At 48.8% G+C, this 26,446-nt stretch overlaps 1 protein-coding gene across 2 annotated transcripts in view; it reads left to right on the top strand.

Moving 5' to 3' along the window:
• Window positions 1-26,446, top strand: part of bcar1 (BCAR1 scaffold protein, Cas family member) — a 75,763-nt gene that overhangs the window by 15,109 nt on the left and 34,208 nt on the right. Inside the window, exon 1 of one of the 2 annotated variants that reach the window (XM_086163569.1) lies at window positions 19,335-19,661. The exons of the other annotated variant lie outside the window; for it this stretch is intronic. Within the exon in view, the coding sequence (XP_086019695.1) occupies window positions 19,641-19,661 (21 nt within the window). The 5' untranslated portion in view covers window positions 19,335-19,640. Of the gene's footprint in view, window positions 1-19,334; window positions 19,662-26,446 lie in introns of those variants that run through there. 2 annotated transcript variants of the gene reach the window in all.

Below are 26,446 nucleotides of genomic sequence, written 5' to 3'. Positions count from 1 at the left end.
CACAAAATAACAACACTGTGTAGCAAAGATTTAATGTTTGTTTATGTTTTAACACTGAATAGTTTGAGTATTCTCTGACATCCAGGTGGGTGTTTCATCCGTATCGGTACGGGACGCTCGTCTGCTGGATCGTACGTCGCTGTATTTTGCAGGACAGGCCAGGATTCAACCTGGTTATTTGTATCTGTTCTTCTACAACACTTGACTTATACCTGCAGCTTGTCACCATTTCCAGTATTTGCGATACCAAGTAGCCGATCCCGAGCACTATTCTTGTGTTACGCAGTCGAATCAGCTGCCTGTCAATCGGATCCATCTCCGACCAGCCCTATTTAGTCCGTAACCGTCGAGATCTGTATAGTCAGCAACCTGCTGAGTTTCAGATTTGGCTACATCAGACCTTCTCCGCACCATTATCCCCAGGAGTCTCCACAGCGGTTGAGCAGATTGTAATATTATCTACACCAGGGTGGGATTTTATTTAATTCCAGCGTATGACAGAAAAAAAAAAAAATTTACCCTGAGCCACGCACAAATCCACATCTGACATAATGTGCATGAAATCCCAGCCTTTATGTGGCTGATGGGGAACCCTCAGACGGGGGTTTCACCCTAATCCTGCGAAAAGACATGCAGACAAAAGGACACATGACTCAGAATGCGAATTGCCCCCCTTAGCCAAGGGGGAGGGGAAGTCCACGGTTGGATTCGGACAGAAGAGCGGAGTCTACATTTTCTCCCCGTGTCTGCGTGGGATTCCTCCGGGTTCCTGCCACGGTCCAAACACATGCAGGAGCTCCACTGGAGATCCCGGGTCGTCCAGACATGTGAATGAGCAAGTTATCGGTCGCGTTTCTCCATATGCGGCCTTGCGATGAACCGGCGTCTGGTTCCGGGTGAACCGCTGCCCGATCGGTATCGCTAATGAATGAACCAAGTATCGGCATTTGAGTCGTTCCTCTGCGGAAAAACACAATCGCGGGTTTGAACTTTGGGATCACTCGGTTTTTGTTGTCTGGAAGACAAACGGGAGCGAGCAGCTATTTTCAGCCGACGCGAGGATTGTTATTTTTGGTGCCGTTAAAGGATCTTTGTCTTGCTGCTCCTCTGTGATGTGACGTGGCCGTGTCTCACCGATCGAGTGTTAGACGCCGTCAAGGCGTTGTTCATCTCAGATGACATGTTACAACACACACACACACACACTCATCGTTATAGACGCCATCACCTAGAATGCCGTGCACGTTCTCCACCAGGCACCAGCCTTCATGCAGGGTGTTTGTCTTTGAACCGACTTAAATAGAAAAATTCATGGAACTCCACGCACTTGGAGAGACAACGCATTTTTAAGTTCCTGCTGTCATCTTGTCTGGTACATTGAAAGTGAGGAACAGGTCCTTGGCGGAGCTGGATTTCTTTTTTTTGGTGCCCAGCAGAAAACCTTCCATGTGGACCAGGTCTAGATCACGCTCTTTAAGATGATCTCCAGAAACCCAACATTCCCTCCAGGAGCAAGCGTTCGCCTTTTAGCGGTCTAGAAACCTTGGTAGGAATTGCCTTCTCCCTTGGCCAGTAAGAAGACAGAGATAGGGAGCAAGTAATAGCATTAAAAGCTACATGCTAATAGATGAAATGAGACAATAATAGCCCCGCCGCCCGGGAATCTGCCCGATGACAGATTCCACGATTCGGGAGAAGTGTGACCTTTTCTCTGTGAGGATCGGGAGACTGGTTCTCAAGAAGGTCAGGTGTGGCGCTGGAGAACGTCTGTTTGGGCGACGGTGAGGCGCCTCGGTAACGCCTGCCCGGCAGGAAGAGGTTAACGGAGGTGCAGAGTGGAAAAGGCGACACGACCAGGAGAGTCTGCTGAGTGAAGCTTTTAATACAAAGATTTTCTGCTGATCGGGCAGCTGCGGCTCAGGAGGCACAGCGGGCCGTCCACTAATCTCCGGGTTGGCGGTTTGATCCCCCGGCTCCTCCTGTCCACGCGCCGTAATATCCACAAGCAGGACTCTCCGGCTGCTTCCGATGGGCCAGCCTCCAGGGCTTACAGCTGAGCAAGAGGATGTGCCAGTAACATGCAGCCATTATCGCGTGTGTGTGTGTGTGTGTGTGTGTGTGTGTGTGTGTGTGTGTGTGTGTGTGTGCGTGCAGCATGCTGATAGCCTCCATGTGTAACAGTGGCTAGTGAGAAATGGACTTAAAATTGTGTGTTTTGTTTGTGTTGTTTGGAGATGAGATGAAGACCACCTGCACTGAGGACACTTTCTGCAAACAGAAACTACTTCCTGTGCGCAGAGTACAAAACAGGAAGACGATATCCAGATAAAGAGAGCGACTTTTAGAATTTGCTTATTCTGCAAAAAACAGATTTATATCCAGAATAGGTCCTTTTCCAGACACAGCTGTCCGCAAGGCCGTTATAAGCCTCTTTCGCACTGCAGGAACTTTTTGCGAATCCTCCCACTTTTTCCCGACGCTTCTTGGTGCATTCAGACAGCAGAGGAACCAGGGACCGCGGACCTCGGCTCAGAGAACTGTTTTGCCTCCTGCTCTTAGACGGCGTCTTCTGCGGTTCCATAAAAAGTGATGTGATGAAGGTGCTTGATGGATCAAGATCATTAACGGATGCACTGTGCCATTTTTAAACGCTATGGTTGTCACCGGTGAGATCTTTTCTTGGGACAAAATGGACAAAAGCAGCAAGAAATGGAGCGACAAAGAGGTCCAAACTCTTCTGGCCTGCTGCGCCTAACACCTACATCAGGGGTACCCACACTTTTCGCCTTGTGAGCTACTTTTCAAATGACCATGTGAAAATGATCTGCCTCCACTAAAAATGCTGAATATATATTTATTGATATATCTACTGAGTATACCTAACACAATAAATGTTTGTGGATCTTGCGTAACCGCATGAACCCTTATGGCGCACTGCAACCGAGTACTTTTTTTGGTAAATATCTTATTCTGATGACTTGAACGGAGTCAGCATCATAGTTGAAGCTAGCTGTGAGAAAAATGACTGCTGTCCCGACAGCTGGGGTTTTTAGTTCCTTCACCTTTCTCCTTTTTGGAGGGAAGTTGGTGTCGTAGTTTTTATGAACGGTCTGAAAATGCCGCTCCACATTTGCCTTTTTCGGTACAGCAATGGCAGACCGGCAGATGAGGCAAACTCACTTTGAAAATGACATAGTAAAAAAAAAAAGTCCACCTCCCATTCTGTACGGAAGTGATACGTTTTAGTCTTTTTATTCAGTCCAGCTCCCCCACTCATTTTTATACCCCTAAGTTTAGAAGGCATAAACTGGAGGCTAACTCGCTAGCTTGCCAGAACACGCCGTTATGTGCCCATGCGCAGTGACGCCTGTGTCAGAGAAAAGGTCAGATCGGACAGACCGACTGTCAGTCAAGTGACGAATATCATAGCGAGGATGATAGGCTGACGTCTACACACACTACCTTTGCGATCGACTGGTAGATCGCGATTGACGTATCGGGCACCTGATCTACATTTTGGGCGGAATAAGAGTTTGCTGACGGCTAACGGGGCTCTTCACCAGGCAAAGCAGTGCAGGGAGAAGCTAGAAACACCTCAACTATCAAATTGTCCATGGTTATTAATCCATGAACGCCATCTGTGTCGTCTACCTCTTCTTCCTCCGGTCCCTACCGGTCCCTCACTCCCTGCAGGAATGCAAAACTAACCGTTCCCCCTGGAGGAAGCTACTTCCTAGAACCGAATTGTTGCTGGATGCTTCTTAGAGCTGTTCTGTCTGGAAGCAAGGTCCTAGCTAGTTCTGCTGCTTAAGTCTTGATTTGGTGTTGTATGTTTGTCTCCTGCTTTGCACGCTGAATATTCACTCTCCAGCAGGTCAGGGGTTGTAAATTCACTCAGGTCTTCTCCGTTTAATCGAGATATTTTGTGTTTTGCCTTCATCGGCTGAGCGGCTGCCCAGTCTCACAGAGCCGGCGGAGGTTCGGAGACAAATGCCTGCCCAGGATTCATCTCCGCGTGGGCCAAAAACATATCGACACCAAGATATTTTATTTATTTTTTTTTGCGCGTGTCCAACAACGGTTCTAAATTTAGCAGCCCCCCTCCCCCTTTCCCCCACGAGACATCCGCTAGATGCTAGCTGGAGATGTCAGAGCCAGAGGAAAGCTGCTGGACCAAATAGAAATGAGAGAAATAAAACGCCAGAGGCGATGTGAGCGACTCCCTCGCCTCGACGCGACCGGACCAGCGGAATCGTGTCAATCACATTGCACGTCCAAATGCATTGATTTTTCTTTGGGAACAGGGGTAAAAAAAAAAAAAAAACAAGCAGTAAAAGCCCTGTTGGGGTTTGCGAGAAGGGCTCGGGAGTGAATCGGAGCAGGAAATGCTGCGGTGGTTTCAGTAGCTGCTGTCTCTGCTGGAGATGGCGGGGGCGGAGGTGGGGGGGCTGCATCCTTATCAAGCTGCTGGAATCTTTTAGGAGGCCCGCTGGGAAGCAATTGCCGCGCTTTGGATCACAACGTGCAGGAAACAGAGCATTCCTTTGGCCAGACAGAACTGGAAATGGGACGTGTGTGTGTGTTTGTGTGTGTGTGTGTGTGTGTGTGCGTTGGCTGAGAAAGAAACAGGAAAAAGCAGAGAATGCCTCCGTGCATGTGGAGGAGCATCTCGCAAACAAAATCCTTGACCTCGCTGGAGGATCGCAGCGGCAAAATTAGGTCAGGATTATTGCGGCTCATGTTACCGTCATCTCCTACGAGGACTTACATAAGGGGGCTCCTCAAACCGCTTCAAAATTTGTCCGTGTTTGCAAAGTCAGGCCTCCGGTTTGTCACGGCTGTCGCGACATTCGCAGCGGTTGAATCCCAGGAGCAGAAGTTGCTGCGGGAAATGTAAGTCATGGCCGTTCGGCGTCGGCGCCGCCGGAACAGGCTAATGTTTGGATCGTGGGAGGACGCGTTCATTACGGCTCAGCCGCAGGAGCAAAGCACTTTGACGCTAAGACGACGTGCATTTAAAGCCAATTTGGAATCACTGAATAAACATGTTTATGTTTCTGTCAGAATCGTATTGACGGACGTGTTACTGTCTTTCTCGTATTAAAGAGCATCCACAGCGGCCAGAAAGCACTGCGGAGATACTCTGACAGATTCAAGGCACATTAAAGTATGCAAAGAAAATGAGAAGCCACTTCATGAAGACATTAAATATTACTCCTCTAGCTCCGCTCGCAGTTTATTATGCATTTATGTTTACAGCGCCATGTTGGTTGCTTCCTTTGAATATTGCTAAAGCTGCATTTGGACAGGACAAGTTCGACGAACCCCAATTGGGCTCCACGAAGTAGCCTCCTCCGGGGGATCCTTTCAAATTTACATTCCCGCAGGCAGCGAGGGACCACGGCAGGGACGGGTGTGATGCTAGCATCTTGCGACGTGCGTCTCAAGCACCGCAACAAACCAGAGAAGAGGAAGATGACACTGACAACATAGAGGTGGAAGCTGCCACCGTTCATGGAGTAATATTCATGGACTACCAGATGGTTGTGGTGTTTTATCCTCTCCCTGCACGGTGAAGAACCCCGTTAGCCGTTAGCCAACTTGTATTCTGGGCAAATGTTGATCTTCTTCGACATGGGTGGGTCTCCTTGTTTTGTCAATTTTGTGGCTAGTAACTAACTGACTGGCAGCCGGGGTAGTTTTTCAAAATAGTACTTCACAAGAAGTATTGGAGGTCCACCGATCACCTACGTCAGGTTCCCGGTTCCTCTGCTTTTTGGTTTCTCTAGCGGAAGATGTCTGACTTCATAGCTAACAGTATGCTAATAGCTAACAGCATGGGTTTGGTCGGTGTCTCTTTAAGAATCGAGGTCAACTCCGTTCTCTGACGAGCGAAGCAGCTCTTCGTCTTGTAAAGTGATGAAGGGCTGTAATATTTTGCGGGGAGATTTTCTTGGAAAAAGAGAGAGACGGGGAGAAAAAAGGAAAATTATTTAATTTTCGGAGCACCGGACGGCCTCGGCAGACGAGACCCGTCTAGTGTGGAATGAGGTAATATTAATAATACTGGGAAAATGTGATGAAGCAAGAAACCAACGGCTTGTACTTCTCTGCACAGAAATACTGCAACTTTATACTTTTACAAGTATCTCCCCAGCTTAATAGTCTCCATATACGATCGACCGATCCAGAGTGTCTCCTGCTTCTGCCCAAATACCAGGGATTTCCAGCCCCCCGAGACCATGTGTGCAGGATCAGCGGTGTAGATGATAAATGAATGAATGCATGAATGTTATGGTAATGTAGGTCAGCGGTGACACCGCGTCAGGCTTTTTTCCTTTAGACTATTTATCCCCCGGAGCTCTTGATGCCCGTGGAATTTCGTGAAGGCGCGGCGGTCGGCGCTCCTGCCACGCAGCAAGACGGTCCCGGGTTCTATTCCCACAGGTTGGGCTTTCTGTGTGGAGTCCCCACACTCAGCGTGGGGTTCCTTCAGGTTCTCCTGGTTCCTCCCACAGTCCCAAAACACGCAGCAGGCTAATTCCAGACATGTGAATGAGAGGGTGAATCTATGTGTCTATGTGCAGCCCTGTCATCGACCACTGAACCCCGATTTTCGGCCGGTAAAAGCTGGGATAGGCTCCAGACGGGTACCGATAATGAATGAATGAATGTTTTGCGAATCATCAGTCACTTTTCAACCTGTTTTTCCAACCCATCAATCAAAAAAGAACACCCCCAAATGTGAGCACAACAGAGCGCCCACATCCTGCCCGAGAGAGAGTCCAAATTTTCCACAGGATGCCTTCATTTTATTCCCCTCAACTAAAAAAAACATTAATCTCGCAGCATAATTTGCATAATATGCACAATTTAAATATAGTAGTAGTTAAATATGGCATAAATATGCATCAGTGTAAAATATTTCCCCTGCAGTGTGCGCGATAGCCGAGTGGTGCGGCGCAGCCAGATGAAAAATTCATCTGTAATCCATGTAAATCTCCCTTTAATCATATTATGTGGATTAAAGAGCAGCCAGTGGGTGCGTTTGAACCGGCTCCTGGGGAGGCAAAAGGTCACTGGGGCAACATGAAGCTTGGAGGCGCCTTGCGGGGAAGCGAGGGGTTACAGCCTCCACGTGCGGCGGAGGGCGGAGACGTGTTGGAAAAACACAACTGAAGCGTCTGACGCCGCCATGAACGGCCGCACGCGTCGATCTGCTCTACATTAGCGTAGAGGGCTAATTAGCCTACTCTACTTCTGATGGCCTATAAAGGAGGCGGCGGGGCCTCTTGAGGAGTCACAGAGGGGCTGCTGCTGATCCTCCTCCTCCTTTGTAGTGATTGCACGACAACACGCTCGTCTTGTCGGAGATTTGTGTTTCGCAAAGTGCGCCGGCGGATGACGCCACCGACGGACGAGCTGGTAAAAATGTTACGCCAAGTACATTCTGCCGACAGTCGGGAAACGTTCTCGGGTTTCCTGCCGTCCAATAGTTTGGACGTGTGAATGACTGGGTGAAAGTGTATCTGTATATGACATTTGACTGAGAGAATGAACATTAATACGTCTATATGAGGTTTGAATGAGAGGGTTCTTAAATGACACGAGTCAGTAAAACGAATAGTTGTATATTTCCCTGCATGACATGTGAATGAGCACGTGAATGGTTGATTGTCTATACTATGTTTCTATATGACATGTGGATGAATGTTTTTTATGAATGGTTCCCTATATGTGTGTGATAAAGTGGATAGTTCTATGTCCCTACATGACAAGTGAATGAGAGGGTGAATAGTTGTATGTGTCTATAGGACATGTGAATGACCGAGTGAATGGCTGTACGTTTCTATATTATGTTTTGATATAACATGTGGATGAGAGGGTGAATGTTTGCATGTCCCTATATGACATGTGTTTGATAAAGCGAATCGTTATATTTCCCCACACGACATGAATGAGCGAGTGAATAATTCTATGTTTTTATCACGTTCGAATGAGCGAGTGAATAGTTGTATGTTTATATCAAGTGTGAATGAGCGAGTAAACAGTTGTATTTTTACAGCACTGCGAATGATCAAGTTAATAGTTGTGTTTATATCACGTGTGAATGAGCGAGTGAATAGTTGTATGTTTAAATCACATCCAAATGAACGAGTCAATAGTTGTATGTTTGTATCACATGTGAATGAGCAAGTGAATAGATCTATGTTTATATCACATGTGAATGAGCGAGTAAACAGTTGTATTTTTATAGCATGTGTGAATGAGCGAGTAATAGTTCTATGTTTACGTCACGTGTGAATGACCGACCGAATAGTTCTGTTTATATCACGTACAAATGTTTGAGTGAATAGTTGTATGTTTATATCACGTGCAAATGATCGAGTGAATAATTGTATGTTTATATCACGTGCAAATGATCGAGTGAATAATTGTATGTTTATATCACGTGCAAATGATTGAGTGAATAGTTCTATGTTTATATCACGTGCAAATGATCGAGTGATTGTATTTTTATAGCACGTGTGAATGAGTGAGTAAACGGTTGTATTTTTATAGCATGTGTAAATGAGCAAGCAAATAGTTGTACGTTTACATCACGTTCGATTGAGCGAGTGAATAGTTGTATGTTTACGTCACGTGTGAATGGGCGAGTGAATATCTGTACATCTCTCGAAGTGTGATCTCTCCAGGGTGAGTCCCAGCTGGGACGTGTTCCGGCCCCACGGCGGCCCCGACCGCAGGATAAGCGGTGTAGATAATGAGTGAAAGAACCCTCACTGCTCTTTCATGTGAACCACAGATTTATTTCAAAAATCAGCACTTTATTTCCTTTAAGTATGAATTCATTTTATGCTAACTAGGGTTAAAAGTATCGAATGTAGGCAAGTATCAGAATTTAGCATCAAATAATTGATGTTCTGGGGCATTTTTCCAGCAGCAGCATCAGAAATGCCCTGCTTTCTAACCGCGGTCGTCAAGATATGAGATATGATGTCTTGCCGGAAAACTGAATTATTCACCCGTTCATTCATTTTCTATACGAGCACGATACTCGCGGAGCTTTGCGGCGTAGAAGCCGATCCCAGCTGAGATCGAGATAGTAGAGGGGTGGATACCTGTCAATCACAGGGACACCTGTCAATCACATACTGTGTAGAGACGCACTGTAAAACCATTCACTCTCACTCAGTCATCGACAATATGGAGTCTCCCGTTCACCCACGGGTGAATGAAGAAGGAACGTGCAAACTGTGAGATGGGAGCTCCTTCCCTCCCGCGGCACTCGGCCACCTTGACCTTGTGACTCGTGGTGAAGATATGAAGGTTCTCGTCATCATTATAGATGAGGAGAAAGAGAGAGACCAGATCCGTGGTGTGCTTACTAAGTGTAGACGTCGTATTTTAATAGCATTATAAAAGTATTTTCCCCTTTTTTTTCTGCGGCCTTCAAAGTACCTCAAGTGTTTGCACATGCAAGAAAAGGTCAGACGGTTAGAGAACCCATTACAGATCCTCGTGGCGTCTGAAACGAACGCCTCGGCCTCTGCGAAGGAACCGTTTGTCCACGCGCTGTATCACCCGGCCTCCTGCGGCAGCTGCAGTCTGAACGTCTTGTAAATGTGTTATCAGCAAATCTAGATCAGTCCAGACTGATTCGCTGGCCCCTTCAGGCGGGGGTTACCATGGTAACCTTGTGTGCGCGCATGTGTGTGTGCGCGCACATGCGTGTGTGTGTGTGTGTGTGTGAGAGAGAGAGAGAGAGACGTAGGCAGAACCAGATTTCAGATAAAATATGATGCTGACTTCCTCCAGGAGCTCTGACCCGTGACAGCAAGCGTTTCGACCGACTTGCTCACCGAAGACCACGTCAGGGTCGGAAGTCCGTGTATGTTTCCCTCTCCTGGTGCACGTGATGGACATCCGCCGGGCTCTCGCTGTCCTCCAGGTGTTGCGTAAGATGGCGAAGCACCTGAAGGGGGCGCTGCCGATGCGGGTAGGGTCGCACTTGCAGGCTCCCGCTCGATTGGAGTGGACGGGAGCCGTGGAGTGTCTCATGAATTTGAAGGTGAGGCCTTGAGCTGAAATGGCGCTGAAGGAGAAAGTAGAAGGACCAATGGTTCTCCACAGGTATTGTCTGCTACGAAAGGAAATGTCGCTAAAGCACGTTCTAAACTGACGAAGCTTCTCGGATGAGGGGTGAAGAAAATCGAATCCAGTTACCATGACAAGAAGATTTCGACAATAAAGCTCATCTTAGCTTTTCTGATCTGCTCGACGCTACCACTGTCCCGTCTGGTGACAAAAGAACCCGGGTCTGATCAGATGCGTGAAGAGCATTGCATCCGATGTTTGGATGAATTCGAAATGGTCTTTCAAAACCCTGTTAACATTCACCCTTTCACCTGCACACCAGTGGCGGGAGAGCTGCCGTGCAAGGCGCTAACCATACAGCTGGGAGAAGCTAAGGGTTCGGTGTCTCGCCCGAGGACAGACAAACAGTAGAACGAACCGCCAACTGTCGGATCTGAGGAGCGTTTGTTCGACCAGCTGAGCCGCAGCAAAACGAAAACAAAAACGAAGCAAGCATACATGTTCAGGTGTACACAATCAAGTCTACATGCGGAGAAACATCAGCCAATTCCGACCGTCATGGAAGAACCGAGCCTCTTAGCTGAGCCCAGGGGAACAGTGAGGGGGTTCTTTGCCTCCTTGCTTTGCCCAACAACACTTCAGCAGGCGTGAAGGAGCCAAAGAAATTGAACCAGGAATGTTGTGACCACTCCTTGAGCACTGTTTTAAGTGTCATGGTGGTAAAAGCTTGGCGGGATTGTGGTTCTGATTTGAAGGTACCGTTAGATACCAAGATCCGTGAGAGGTACAGCCCATGTCGGGAAGGAAAGGCAGCCGCACTCATGCAGCTCCTCAGATTTTTAATCACCGTGAGATTACCGCGACGATCATTCCAGTAGCGGGTGTCGATTGGGAACACGGTGGAAAAATAACTCCCAGATTTATGTGCCTACGGGCAGGAAACGTATCGGGGAAAAACTAGCTGTGGTAAAAACGATGTCTTTCCAAGTTTCCTGGGTTTGTGTAAATTGATACGATACATGTGCGAAAACCAGATGAGATGTTATGACCGATAATTGTTGGGTTCTGGTTTAAAGTGACGCTTGTATCGTGTTACCAGTATGAGAAGGCGCAATTCAGCTGGTAGCAGAACGAGTCCTGCTCCCGTCAGTAAAGTTCAGCGCCGGTTCCTCCTTAATGACATTCAATTGAGTGTCTCAGTACAATGGCTGTGCAGCATGTCTTGTCTTCTTTCTGTTGCACTGACAGCATGGTATTCATGCCGCGGTTTTATGGTAATAGCCCGAGCAGCGCTGAATGGCTTATACTGTGCTGTGAATGGGAAGCATTCACACGGCGCCGTCGTACGTCTGATAAAGACCTCCAGGATGAAGGCATGAGAGATACCACTGCCACAGCCTCTTTGTACAAAAGGCTGCTCAGACTTCCACGAGCGTGCCCCGTTCTGAATGTGGCTATCTCGCCTCAGCAGCTCTGGCACGGATCGCGTTAGTGCGAGGAGACGTCTTCTCTTCCTTGATGTAAGTGGCGTCCTGTTCTCAGACGGGTGACGCCGCTCAGACGAGGGCGACCCGATCGGGGCGTATGGCACCACGCCCGGCGGTATGACTACATCTGCAGACGTGACCAGTGACGGACGGATCTGGCTCGCTTCTTGAAAATCAAAGCTGTTTGTTTACGTTTCTATCATTCTTATTAAACCGACCGCTTTTTTTGGGCGGGCGGGGACTTCTTTGTTCCCAAAAAAGGAACCGTAGACACAGGGGAACTCTTTGACATTTACTCCAAGGACGTCTCGGATGGATGTGAGATAAGAGTCACATGAGCTGCCGTTATCTGTCCACCTCCAATCTACTGTCTTGTTCAAATCACTCATTAAAATGAGTATCCATTCATTCATTCATTCATTCATTCATTCATTCATTCATTCATTCATTCATTCATTATCTACACCTCTTGTCCTGGACACCTCTTGTCCTGGACACCTCTTGTCCTGGACACCTCTTGTCCTACACCTCTTGTCACGGGGAGTCGTTGGGCCTGAGGCGGGGTTCAACCCGGATTGGTCGATCACAAGGTCACTTACGGAGACATACAACCATTCACCCTCTCATGTCTCGGCAATTTAGGGTCTCCGATGAGCCCTCTGCATGTTTTGGGACGGCGTGAAGAAACCAGAGAACCATGAAGAACCCGCACAGAGAAGGTGGAGACTCCACATAGAAAGCCCCTGTGTTGGAATTTAACCAGGAACCCCTTTAAGCTCCTGTGCCGCCAAATTGATAAACAGTGAGTCAGGATTATTTGACCATATTCCCCCATGCTAAGAAGCTGCATAATAAAGAGGCTACTAGGCAACATGGTAGCAGACCCTCAAGACATCCAATGGAGGTCTCAAGAGCCTCCTGACAAAAGTCCAGCATCTCAAAGAACCCCAACCAAGCTTCCTTACTGTACTACTAGAATTGCGTTGTAGCAGGTCTTGGCAAACCCTGGTCAATTCTTGTTGTGGCAACTCAACATCATTTCATCTCTTCAAGACGAAATCAAGTACAGTTGCTGTGACAAGAATTGATAATGTGATTATAGCAGGGTGGATCCCAGGGGTAACGTAACACTTCCGAGCGAATTCGGTCCCCTAAGCCCAATTAGTCGCCCAGCCTTCATCCGATGCACCCGGAGATCCCCCTGGATCCCCCTCGCCGTGTCAGACGGTTGATCGGAAACCGCGGCAGAGGCTTCGGAGGTATCGGCCCCTGCGTTGGCTCCCATTAACAGATTACGCCGTAGACTCTTTCTTGTGGCGCGCAGAAACACATCTATTCCGCAAATCCAATTTTCTAATCTCTGGCTGGTCATTAGACACGGCTCCGGTGGCATTGACAGCGGAGTTAATGTGCTTCCTCGAGACCTGCGAGGAAGCACTTATTTCTGCCTAATTACCAGTACGTCCAATGAATTGGTTCAACATCAATAAATTCATCAAACGGCACAAGATTTGCGCGGAAACGGCGCAGAATCCTCGTCGGACGGCGGATAGACCCCAGGGTACGGAATAAGTCGAGCGTGCTCACCCCCGTGTCTGCGATAGCGTTGCGGTGAGTCCCGAGAGGAGGACGGGCTTCTGCGAGCTCTCCGGACACCTTCTGCTCCTTCACGTGTTCACGCGACTCCTTCCAAGTCAAAACACTGAGTTTGCACCAAAGGCAAATTGGCTTGTGTTGTGGAAAAATCTAATTTGCTCATGTTAGACAGACGTGAACATCAGATGTTAACGGCTTGCTTGATCTTCTTCTTTTTTTTCTTCTTCTGTGGGTTGCTCCCTTCAGGGGTCGCCACAGTGAATTAATCCTCTAGACCTCCTTCCTGGCAGCTCCAACCTTGTCATCCTTCTCCCCAGATCTTCACCGTCCCTTCGCTGTCCATGTCCAAACCACCTCTGTTGACTTTTCTCCCTCTCCTCTGATGGACTCGTTCCTGATCCTCTCCGTCCTCCTCACTCCCGAAGAGGAGCGTCCACATCTCCATCTCTGCTGCCTCCAGCTCCACTCCACTCCATCTATACATCTCCATTGTGGTCTCAGCATCCTTCCACCCAGAAGGGTTACATGTGCAGAACATCCACCATGTAACATCTCCTCTGATGGACTCTATCCTGCTCACTCCTGAGGAACAACCACACCTCCATCTCCGCTACCTCCGCCTCTGCTTCCTGTCTTCTCCTCGATGCGACCGTCTCCAAATCGTCCAAAATTAAGTGTTTAAAGCCGCAAGGTGGTGAAAGCGCTCCTCAAATGGAGATCATTTCCCTCGGTGAGACAAACGGCGTATTGTAGTGTTATAATATGTCCATTAAGGGTGGAATCATGGGGTAAATTTCTAGATAATATCACCGGATGTGTTTTTACATCTGAGGAATCATAACACTTTTCTCCAGTGTGCGCAAACAGGACCTTTTTCAACAGTTCACAGGGCAGCATTTGTCTAATTCCCCTCGTCGAGGCGTGCAGCTTAATGGCCGCCGGCTCGGTCTAATTACTAATTGCACCGCCATAATGTGGCTCATTCAGCGTCGAAAAACCGATGGAGCCGAGCGGCCCGGCCGTGCGTTCGGCACGGTGGCTGGTAGGCGCGTTCGGAAATAAATTTCGCGGGAGGATTTGATTACCGCGCACGCGTCTGTAAGGGATACCTCCCGCGTGAAAATATGATCGCTGCGCTGCAATAGCAGGAAATGCAAATGAGTAGGATTCACTGCTGAATATTCCTCACCGGTGAGCCTCGCGCTTCAAGCCCGAACACCTCGAATCAAATGCAGCCATGTTCTCGTCCCTCGTGCTGAAAGAATCCCACGCCTTATTTTTTTTTTTTTTTTTACTTTTCCTATTCTAATAAACAAGAGTAGGACACACCGTGTCTGCCAAGCCGGGCCTCTGAGTGCTAAGATGGAAACTGGTCGGCACAAAGATGGACTCCCACATGTAGAGGGGGACCTAATAGAGCAGTGTGCACGCACAGATACAGTATTCTCGGGTGTTCGCGTGCACGTTCGTGTGCGTGCGAGTTGCACCATTTAATTTCAGCACAATGATGCTTTTCTGCAACCGCGGCTGCTTGTGATGAATGAAAATGTAACGTGGCCTAATGTCTTGGCACCAAATGCCCCTGTTAGAAACTCATGATATGTGTGTGTGTGTGTGTGTGTGTGTGTGTGTGTGTGTATTCTGTTTCGTGAGCACAGATAGCCTCCCGGCTCATTTGCGCACACAGGAAAACCACTTCTCCTTATCTGCAAGCGTTAAAGCGGGCACGTTTTAGCCGTGGCGTTTCCACCCCGGAGCAGCCGTTGACATGCTCCGCTCCGGGCCAAGAGAAATCACTTGCCGTTATAATAAGCAGCTTAAATGTTGAACACACACTCCTGTGCCTACACCCTGTCCAGGCTCATCAATTATGTGTCAGCCACTGAAGCAGAGCAGGGAGCTGATAGGGGTTAATGAAGTTATTAACCATGTGAATTGGTGGAGAATAGGCAAAGAGCAAAAGAGTGGCGACGCCCGTCCAACCGCGCTGTCATTCATCTGATCTAGCTTTCATCCTGATGTGATTTCCAATGCAGCCGAGAGCCTGCAAGAACAAGACCAGGAATTAATTTGCTCTGCAGAGCCCGTGTGTGTGTGTGTGGTTCTTTTACCGGTGACGGACACGGCGGTGGGAAGAGAGCGTTTGCAATTAAAAATCAGACATGCTGGAAGTCGAACCAGATGGACACTCAGGGCGGAGGCTTGTTCGCACACCTATGTCGTTCCTAAGAGTCATTCACTCATTCTTCCATTCCTTCATTAGTTTTACTGCTTTTGGAGAAATCCCAGCTGTCCCCGGGTGAGAGGTGGGGTTCACCCAAAGCCTGGTGCTTGCAGGGTCACATATAGAGACATTTAACCGTTCACTCTCTTATTCAAGGTATGGAGACGTGCGATTATTCACTGCTTCAGTCACACGTCATCAAGACCTACAAGCAATCACCCTCTCGTTCATACCCAAAGTCAGTTTTATCAATTCCTCCACATGCAGGGGAATCGAGAAGATGATTCTCACTTTCCAATAGTGACATGAAATTAATAGTAAAAAAAAAAAAAAATAGCGTGCACAATAAACAAACTACATTAAAGTGTAGAGTATGAAGTGCACGCAGATACAATCTAGCGGTCCTGATTTAACAGCATAAAAACCTGAAATGCATTAAAAGCATTTATTGTGACAATAAATGCTTTGAATCTTGAAATATGTCATTTGAATTTGAACTTAGAGAGCAGCAGCGATTTTCCGTACAGTTTAGTGCAAAAAAACAGTAAGTAAAACCATACAATAGCAGTTGAGGGATGAAGTGGATTTAAAGGTATGGAAAATAAGTCAGAGTGCAAAATAGTGCTCATTTCTGCGTATGACCTGTGAATGAGAGGGTGAATGGTCGTTTCTATCTGTGGGTTAAGGAAGCTTCCGGCAGCCCTGAGCAGTGTAGAAAATGAATGAATGGATGGATGAACGGATGGAGGAGGCTTCCTCATGACCTCCGACCCCGTGGACCGGAACCCCGGCTGGACTTCAGAATGGCTTCCATAACACCGACACCCGGTGGTAATCAGAAGTAGTCGGCTCGCGTCTCGCTGGCGTTTTGCTCGAGGCGGTTTTTAACGGAGCCGCTGAAGATCCAGGCCGGGGATGAAGGTCAGGAGATTAGTGGAACGCAGGTTTTCGCTTAAGATATCAGCTTCTCCTGATTATGAGGATCATCCAATTATTGCTCCCCGAGTCCCATCGCTCTGATCGGTTTATTCCATTTTCTGCGTCCATCCTTGGGCAGCGGTGATCCGAGAACGTCCCCGCTTCGATGTTGTCCCGCCAGCAGGCCAAAAACATCAAGGAGGTTCATCTGAGACCCTAAAAGGAGAAGCCGAATAGTTATTGTCTGTATGATGGGTGAATGTTGTACGTCCACGTGACTGGTGAATGGGGGAGTGAATGCTTGTATGTCCCCTATAGAACAGACCTGAGCATTTTACGGCCCGCGGGCCACATCTGGCCCATTTTTATTTTTTTTCCGGCCCGCCAAACAATATTTCAACAAGTATTTTCAATCAATATTGACTTCAGAAACTCTTTTTTTTCCTTTCAAATATTTTTTCCTTGTGTCGGTCGGTACATTTCTATTATTATGAATGATTTCAAAATTGAAATAAAATGCCAAAAAATTAAAATATTTAATTTTTGGCCACCTAGTTGGCCCGCGCATGAAAATTAAATAAGAAATGTGGCCTCCCAGCCAAAAATAATTGCCCACCTCTGCTATAGAGTGTGAATGAGAGGGTGAATGCGTGTACGTCTCTTTACGACGTGAATGATTGGATGAATGGTTGTGTTTGTCTATATAAAGTGTGATTGAGAGGCTGAATAGTTGTGTCTACATGATGTGAATGAGAGGCTGAATGTTTTATGTCCGTATAACGGGTGAGTGAATGCTTGTATGTCCCTAGCATACATGATAGCCATAGCTAGCATGATAAGCCATAGATAATGAATGAATGAGTGTCCCTCCTGTACAGTGATACAGTGATGCAGGTTTTAACTTGACCAATCCATCCCTTCTTCACCATCTGAGAGGCTCCTCTCATTGCTGAAGAGGAATCTTGAAGCGTTTCCAAGAAACATCAGACCCTCACACTGAGCCGCGAAGCCGGGACGTTCTCTAAGAAGCAGCCGGTCGCGGCCGATCCGGCTGCTGGTCGGCTCCTCGGCCCCCGATCTCGCATGTAACGTTCAGATTCACAGATGACCTACATCCCATTACCGTCAAAGACTCCATTCTTCTCTCTGGTCCGGGGCGGAGGCTGTTGTGGACGCGGCGGGTCAGAGGGGGCAGTGCCCAGGTCACGCCGGGCGAAGTGTGTGTGTAGGTGTGAGGAATGCGGCGCTAAAGAGCTGCCAACAGCGCAGGTCAGCGTCCCGGACAATGGACCTTCTGTCCTCTAAATATCAGGAGATGCTGGGAGGAGCGGAGAGGACACGGCCGCAGCTCCGGTTTGCATGATTTGGCGTGCCGCCCGTACGGACGTCATCTCGCCGGCCAATGGCGGGGCGGCCTGGTCGGTGCGAGAACGTGACGTCTTCAGCCGGACCTGGAGACCGGACGAGGAGGCTCAGCGTTAGCGGATCTGTATCGACACGATTTACAAGCACAGACTGCGTAAAGGATGGCGATGGGTGCGGCAGGCACACACACACACACACACACACACACATGCATACACACAAACAGTGAAAACTTCCAGTGTGACAAGCTTAATAAGATGCTTCCAATCTTTCTGCTAAATATACCGCCACAGGCGGTTAGCACTCCCTCCTCACAGCCAGAAGGTCCCTGCTTGGGTTCCCACTGGTGGATCTTTCTGTGTGGAGCCTCCATGTTCCTCCCGCAGTCCAAACACATGCAGGAGGTTCCCCGGAGAACCTCAATCGCCTCGATGTGAGAGCCTGAAGGGCTGTATGTCTCTGTAAGCGGCCCTGCGATCCACCGGTGACCAGACGTGGATGGAAGGGTGGAACACTGTAGGTCTGTTTATGATATCTAAATGGTCGGATGAACGTCTTTTTATGACGTGTGAACGACAGTTCGCGGTTGTATGTTTCTTTTTGAGGAATGAATGAGAGGGTGAATGATTTGACGTCTCTATATGACATATGAATGAGAGCGTGAATGGCTGCATTTTTCTATATGTGTCCCTGTGACAGATCCGGGCTGAACATGGACGATAAGCGATATAGAAAATGAATGAATGAATGAATGAATGAACAAAACATCCCAGAGAGTTCCAATGTAAACTCAACAAAGACACAGAAAATGGAAAAACCAGAGCAGTCAGGAACCCCAGCCCAGGGGGTCACAACCTGGTTGTGTGTGAATGTGTGTGTGTGTGACCTCTGCCAGAGGTCAAGTCACATTCTGCGTCACAACATCTTCACACCAGTTGTTGTAATCCCCCTAAAACATCCGCTACGTCGACCCACTCGTGCCCTCCCGCCCCCCTCCGGGAGCCTTTTGCCCCCCACCTGGAGGATGGCTGCCACACACCCCGGGACCCTCTGCTCTCCTCCAGCTGACCCTGGGTGGTCTCCATCTGTAATCCCCGTCCTCCCGTCTCAACCCAGTTCGTAAGAAACCCTGGTGTTTTCCAAAAAGGTTGCGTTTCCTCGTCAGCGAGTGCGAATGTGTGTTTTTTTTTTTACCCCAGTAAGGCAGTGTGACACACTGGTTATGGTCTCGGGGTGAAGAGCTAATAAGATAATCTTGCATTTTTCTGCTCTGTGTGTGTGTGTGTGTCTCTATGTGTGTGTACGCATGGTGTTTGACTCAGTAGCATTCCAAACCACTGACTGTCTCCATCAGGGGGAGAGCGAGAGGTGTGTGTGCGTGCGTGTTTGCATGTGTGTGTGTGTGTGTGTGTTTCCAACATTCCTTATTTGGAGGGGGGTTGTAGTGAGGTGGGAAAGCGCATTAGCATGACAAGGGCCGAGTGGCCAATGGCCAGGATATCAGGATCCAAGGGGGAAATGACGTGTCAGGTTACACACTCCTCCCTCTTTTCCCCAGGCGGCAGGGAGAGAGAGAGAGCGAGAGAGAGAGGGAGGGAGAGAGAGGGAGAGCAGGGGAAGTAGAAGTAAATGGGCCAAGCAGCAGTAGCAGCAGCAGCGGCGGCGGCGGCGGTGGCGGCAGATTCATTCTTGCTGTGTGAGATCACAGGGCAGCAGAATGTGCCGGGATCTGCAGGACCGCTGCAGACAAGATTGAACAGGACACGCTGAGAGGGACGGAAGCAAGGAAGGAAGCGAGGAAGGAAGGAAGGAAGGGAGGGAGGAGGACACGGGGAGGAAGGAAGGAAGGCGGGCGGTGGAAGGAGGAGACTCGCAGGAGTTTTTGGGATCTACTCGGATCGAGTTGGCAAGTCCTGCGTTTGGAGGCTGAGCGGCCGGAGCAGCCTCGCCGCATGGACAAAATGAACTATCTGGTGAGTGTCCACGCCGCTTCGAGGGAAAACCCTCCTCGTCCCCGTCCCCTCCTCCGCCTCCCGTCTCAGTTTTGTTTGAAAGTCCTTTAGCAGAAGTTGCTAAAGGCCAGCTGTGCAGGGGGAGGAGGAGGAGGAGGACTTATGGAGAAGAGGAAAAAGTGAAGAGGGGGGAGGAGAAGGGAAGCCGGGTTCACATCTTTGTGAATTCCTACCTTTTGTTGACTCTCAGCAGGGATTGTGAGTGTGTGTATATGTGTGTGTGTGTGTGTGCGGTAGTTTCAAGTTAGCACACACAGGTCCAGGAGACCTCGCCGCCCTCGTCATGGAATCTACCGTTCACATGAAAAAAAAAGTGTTCCGCCTCCCGTGTCCTGGAATCTCCGTGCGCGGCAGTTGACCTTTGACCTCTGCAAGCCCCGACGCCGCCGTGTCCCCGGCTGAGGGGAGCAACGCGGGCCGGGCCGAAAAGCCTCGGCGGACTTTTGTCAGGGAGAGCCGGGAGAGGGAGAGCGGGCCGAGTCGAGCCGTGGTCGTCCCTTTTTCTGCTGACTCAGAGGAAAGTGAAGAGAAACGGAGGCCCGAGAGCGGAGGGAGGCTGGAGAAGGGGAGGAAGAGGAGGAAAATAGAAAAATGGAGGAGCTGGAGAGGCAGTAGGGATGATACGGAGTGTGTGACGGCGACGACGTGGACGGGGTAGATATTTGGAAGGAGGAGAAGATCGCTCTTCCCTGCCATTGTTATTGGAAACAGCGGTGTTGGCTGTCTGCTTGTGTCAGACCATAGTGTGTGTGTGTGTGTGTGTGTGTGTTTGGGGTTAACTGCACAGCCAGGAATGTGGCAGACAGTGAAAAACTGTGGAGCGGATAGCTCAATGTGGGTGTGTGTATGTGTGTGTGTGTGTGTAACGAGTAATTACACGCCCGTAATTAGTGTGTAATTGATATAAAATAAGTGTTGCGGCGCTGGGAGGCAGGCGCTGTGCTCCCATTGGCCGGACAAAGCTCGCTCTGAGACTTCACCCTGTCATAACGTACTTTTTTTTTCGCCCCCTTAATGACGAGGGGTCTATCGCATCTTAAACCATTTCGCTGTTTCGATTCTTTTCAACACTTGAAATGGGGTTGTCGCTGCTATGGGAACCCATCCAACCGTGGAACATGTTGTAATCTGTAATCCGGCAGATTATTTGACTCGTTTCTCATGTAGGCAAAGTGGAGCCGGGTTATTTCCACTAAAGCACGGCGAGCGGGGCCAGCAAACAATGCCGTCCTGAAATAGACGAGGAGGAAGGATTCCCCTCCATAACGCGGATACGTATGCGGTTGTGCACGTGTCCGCATTCATCAAGTTCATTCAGAAATTCCGGTATCTTTCCGTCGAACCCCGGTCTGGCTAACTCACGTTGTGCTAATCCTTCTTGCCGAGGCACCAGGTAGGCGCACCGAGCTGGGGGTGTCATGGCGACGGGGTTTTTGCTTTTTCTGCCACCAGGATGCCGTCGCACCCTTAGAGATCAGGTGAAGATCCTGGCCGTCCAGGAGGGGCTCGGATTAGAGCATCCAGGAAAAGCAGATGAGGTGCACGCGTGGTGCTTCCTGGATGCCTCCCCGGCGAGGCGTTCCAGGGTGACGTCCCACCGGGAGACCTCGGACGCCGGGGGGACCCAGTCTGAGGCCGGCCCGGGAACGGCTTTGGATTCTGGGGGTCTCGGCTTAGGCCGCCCCCCTCTGAGATCCCAGCCTTGTGGTCGCAGAAGTTGTAACCTTCAGCGCTACTTTCTGCATCACTTCTGCACCTGCACATCAGGAGTGGCCGATTTGGAACATCTAGAGGGCGTTTTAGGAAAGGAGCGTTCCCCGGAATTGGACTCAGCCATTCATTCGTAACTAAACTGCGCTGGGCGGTGTTATTTCCGCTCGAAGAATCAGTCCGCGGTTCTTTGAACTCCGGCGAGGTTGACGTTGAAGCCGGCTGAGCCGCGGCTCAGCTGACCTCGTCGAGTCAGTGAAGTCATTGATGTTCACAATGGGCTCACTATCACCGTTTGCCTATTTGAACAGAAAATGGGCTTTTTTTTGGTCTTTATCTCTTCCATCTTGGCATAATAACCCGTCTGTGCTACGGACACATTCGCTACGTAACCCTGCTAGCTCACGAAGGCCGGAAGTGGATTGGAGGATAAAAGCAAACCGAGCCGAGACTTAGGTTTTTGTGTACTCCTTTCTGGAAATGCGTCGCCCGTGATCATTGTGCGGTACGTTCCCGACGGCCTGGTTGTACCTGCGTTCAAGCGATAGCCCAAAAGTGGCGGTAGATTCATTTTTGAGTCTGGTTGGTGCATCAAGGGACGTACCCGACCAAACCACATGCCCGATGGTCGGACTTGGGAGGTCCAGCTTGTTCCTCCTTCACATTATCCTTACCTCCTAACTTCTCAACTGTCAGGAGCACAGCTTCTCCAACCTAGAAATGTCCAGGTAAATTTGTACCTTGCATTTTGTGTGAAGCTGCATGGGCATGGGATTGTGCAGAAGTACCCCTGCAGCGCTCATGTGTTATTGAGAGAAACCTGGAGATGCTATGAATTCACACAAGGTGGGCCGTCACTCTGACATGCCTCGTTGTTTGACCGGCGGGGTCGGAACTCTGGTTAAAATCTGCTTTTAGGCCACATCTACATCCACACCGCGCAATTTTTCATAGCGAGCATTCACATAACTTCTCTGTTCAGATTTGGTCACGAACCAACGGACCAAAACCTCAACTTGACCGACTAGAAAGCAGGAAAACATCAAGCATACCGAAAAGGATCCGGTAACATCTTCTATCGAGCTCTACAAGCTCTATGCCACCCTCCGTTGTCATAGCAGCTTGGTCTTCAGCAGGAATTCCCCTTGTGTTTTGCTCGAGCAAACACTCCCGGCTGACGTCTCCGAGCCCCAGAACAGCCACAGAACAGCCCCGGCTCCGAGCGGCCCCCTCGCCCCCGGCACCAAACCACACACACGGATCGATTCAGCCCGTTGTCTCCGCTGACCTCTTGTTGTTTAAGCCCACACAGGTGTCTTCCATCACGCCGGCCACAAAGAGCGTTAGTTATAGAGGCTTTCGACGCGTGGTTTCCTAAAAACGTCCCCCTCGTCGTATCCTGACTCCATCTGACGTTCTGTCCCGAAGCGGCGGGATCAGGGCTGCGTGACTCATACGTGCCAGTAAACTTGACTCAGCAGACCTTTGACCTACATACCGTGAGGCTCGGCTGCACGGCGAACCTGAAAAAAAAAACAAAAAGAACTTTTCTTGTCACCGATCCAATGGGAAAAATTTGCATCCTGTGTGTCCACTCGTCACGCCACAGATTCGCAGGATTATTAAATCCTGGATCGGTATATCTGCGGTAACAGGATTCTGTTGTTTCTTGCATCATACTGTGTTCAAGATGGGTCGTCTTTGGAATATTGCGGGCCGTCTTCGACATGCAGGGTGGGTCCTTTCCTGTCATTCTCAGACTAAGTGTCATCATCCGGGACGCCGTAGCTTCTCCGTGCCGAGGAAACGGAAGACATCGATTGATTGATTTGAAATGTCCCGCTGTGGTTTGCATGTCGCCGAGGTGGCGGTCAGGTCTACAAGAACTCCAGAACAAACCTTTTTTTTTTTTATTCCCAACTGCATAAACCCAACAGACTTTATACTTAAATATATCAAAATTTTTATAATTAGCCACTTCAACATGGTGGAAAACCTGTCTTTTTTTTTTAAAATTTTTTTGTATTCATTCACTTACGTTTTCATTCCGATACCGTCTATACTACTTCACCTGCAATAAGGTTTGCAGGGCCGGCCCGACAAAATATTTTCTTTGAGTATTTTCATAAGTATCTTCAATCAATATTGAATTTAGAAACTCTTTAATTTTTCCTTTTGTGTCATTTTGTACGGACGGTAATAATGTTGGTACATTTATATGCTCATTAACGATTTTAATGTTGAATGATAATGCCAAAAAAATGAAATATTTGAATTAACTTTTTCGTTTAGTTCAATTTACATGCTACCTAGTTGGCCCGTGCATAAAAATTAAAAAAGAGCCAAAATAATTGCCCACCCCTGAGACATACAACCATTCACCCTCTCATTTACACGCCATATCAAACATTTATACAACCATTCACCCGCTTTTATTCTCTCATTTCAGCTTCATATAGAGATATACAACCTTTAGCCCTCATTCAGACGTTATATAGAGACATGCTGCCTTGCACTATGTATATATATATATACTCACACACACACAGTACTGTGTATGTGTGTTTATATATACATGTATATACTTAATGTCAGTGCATATACACTGAGAGGCGGATCGGTTCCGACAGACGCGCTCATCTGTTGTGCACTGACTCGCTCTCGTTGCTTACAAATCTCACCAGGGCTGTAATTAGAAGCCAGGTTGTTTTTGGGAGCCGGTTTGTGTCACCCCCTCCACCCCCATACCTCAATTAGATTACCCACTTTCATGACCAATAACTCACCGGCTGGCCAGGCATTGATTTAACAAGTGAGGTCAAGTGAATTATATTCAGGCGGCTCCAAATCACATACCCAGATTGCCTCAGAGGAGGTTTTTAAATCTGTATTCAAGTTGAGACTCCAGGAATTCCGGAGAGAAGGGACGCCAGCCGCCAGCCGCCGCCGCGCAATAGAAAGTCAAATACACAAAACAGACATCGTCGTGCGTCTGGTCGGTGATATTGTGTAAAAAGAAAATGTCCCAGTTCTCCAAAAATACCTCCAAACATCCACTCCGGGATACTGGAATTGTTTTTCACAAAGAGACCGCTGATGTCAATCCAGTATTTCCTCACATTAGTCCACGGGTGGCCGGTCTGCCTTACATGGACTCGACGTGCCTCAATTCAATGATGTTCTGAGGAAACTGCCCCTTTATCTGCCGGCCTTGTTTCGTATCGCCGTGGAGCGCAAGCGAGCTGGAAAACAACAAGCCATGAATCACTGGATGTTTTTCTTCTCGCTACCCAGGAGTGAATCTATGAGTCAACACCGCCAGCTCACGAGCTGCAGCAGCTTTCTCAACAGGTTCACCTGAGCGGTCAGAATGCCGGCGCTCCGCACACCGGTGCTTGCCGAGTCCCTTTACACCAGACATGTATGCTTTGCTGCCCCTCCCTGTATTTCCAAACACACGTATCATTAATTATTCCCTTGATACTCCATGTTGCGGTGTTTTTATCTCCTGTTTTCCACCGAGTGAAATGATGAACGTTTTCGCTGTTGATGTGTTTTGAGTTCATGTTAAATACTATAATCACGCGTGCGCGCACACATACACACTCGCTGAGTGATGAGAGGGTGTGTCGACACTTCTAGCTCAGGTCTTTGTCTCTCTGCGTAAGTGCAGGTTGGCAAAGTCTTTAATTACAGGTGTGGGTTGATCCCTGCACACACACACACACACACACACAAACCCACACACACACACACACACATCTACTGCTGTGCATGGTAGACTAAGACTGTCAAAGGTATTGGGCCAAAAAGGTGTCTTTGCGAAATCTGAATATCACTGTTTTCTTGGTATCTGAGCGTTAACTGTTAGCGCTACTGTATGGGATCATTTGTGTGCGTACCTCGTAGCCCTTGCAGCGACCCCCCCCCCCCCCCCCCCCGATCTCCTTGTCCTTCCCTTTCCTGGTAGAGGCAGAAAGCCGCCCACATTGAGATTTCTCCAAGGTTTTTCTGCAGCTTGAAGGCAGTTTTTCCACACCGCAGTCACCCAGCGCAATACCTTGGGTTCAAATCACCTCTCGTATCACCACGCTGAAAATCCTCCCCTGGTTTGGCTCCATGTGCGAAAGGCCAACACCTATCCGTGTCCGGGCCTGTTTGCGCACTCACTGACCTGTGTTCATGTATGAACAGGGCCTCTAGTCAAACACAATTCCGCTTGAGCGACGACTTAACCATTACCGTAGCCCACGGCAACCCTTTCTGGCCTCCGTGTCACAAATGAAGTGACTTGATTGGTCCAAGTGTTTTTCCCAACGAATCAGACACTGCCGTTCCTCTTATTTACACGCAGTCAACGGGGAAATGTGCAAAAATCTTTGAAGTGCTCCCGACAAGGAGGGGTTTGGGCTAAAACTCCGCTTGACTGAAGAAGGTAGATGGTTTCGAAGCCCTTTTCACAGAGCTACCGTGCACGGGGCTAACCGGGCCATCGGGAGCAACTTGGGGTTCGTTGTCCTCTTTCAGAAGTGGTCTAAAGGTTTGCATTGAGGCTTCACGTCAAGCAGACGCAACTCCCCTTGGACCAACCCACCAACCAATAACCTTTGTCTGTGCCTGTATGTGTTCCACTAGGATTATCTGTCAACAGGTTAAACAACACCGAGGCCACGCCTGCCACGATCTGCCCCTGAGCCTCAGGCTGCACAATCCCTGCTGTTGTTTCTGCTGTTATTCACACCCCGCGGGCAGGAATTCCTAAGCCGGGATCACTGCGGCCTTAACAAGCGCATAGCATGTCACAGAAAGCCAGGCCACTCCAGTGTATCCTGTTATGCCCAAAACACCATCAAATGTCAAAAAGGGTCACCTTAAAGACCAGACGCCGTGAAAGTGTTCCCTTAAAAATGGCGTCTGGAGATTATGGACCGATTGTGCCGACGTTACGTCGCTGTGCTTGTTTACCGGATAATTGTCCTCGGAACTTAAGTGATCCAATGTACGCTCCCAAGTTTTGTCTCTGACAAAACAATTGC

The sequence above is a fragment of the Fistularia commersonii genome, chromosome 17 (assembly GCF_037954325.1).
Source record: "Fistularia commersonii isolate RoL2024-O1a breed Wild chromosome 17, RoL_Fcom_v1.0, whole genome shotgun sequence".
In the NCBI taxonomy this organism is placed as follows: Eukaryota; Metazoa; Chordata; class Actinopteri; order Syngnathiformes; family Fistulariidae; genus Fistularia; species Fistularia commersonii.
Note: the sequence above shows the minus strand (reverse complement) of the source record. Positions and strands in the feature narration are given on the sequence as shown.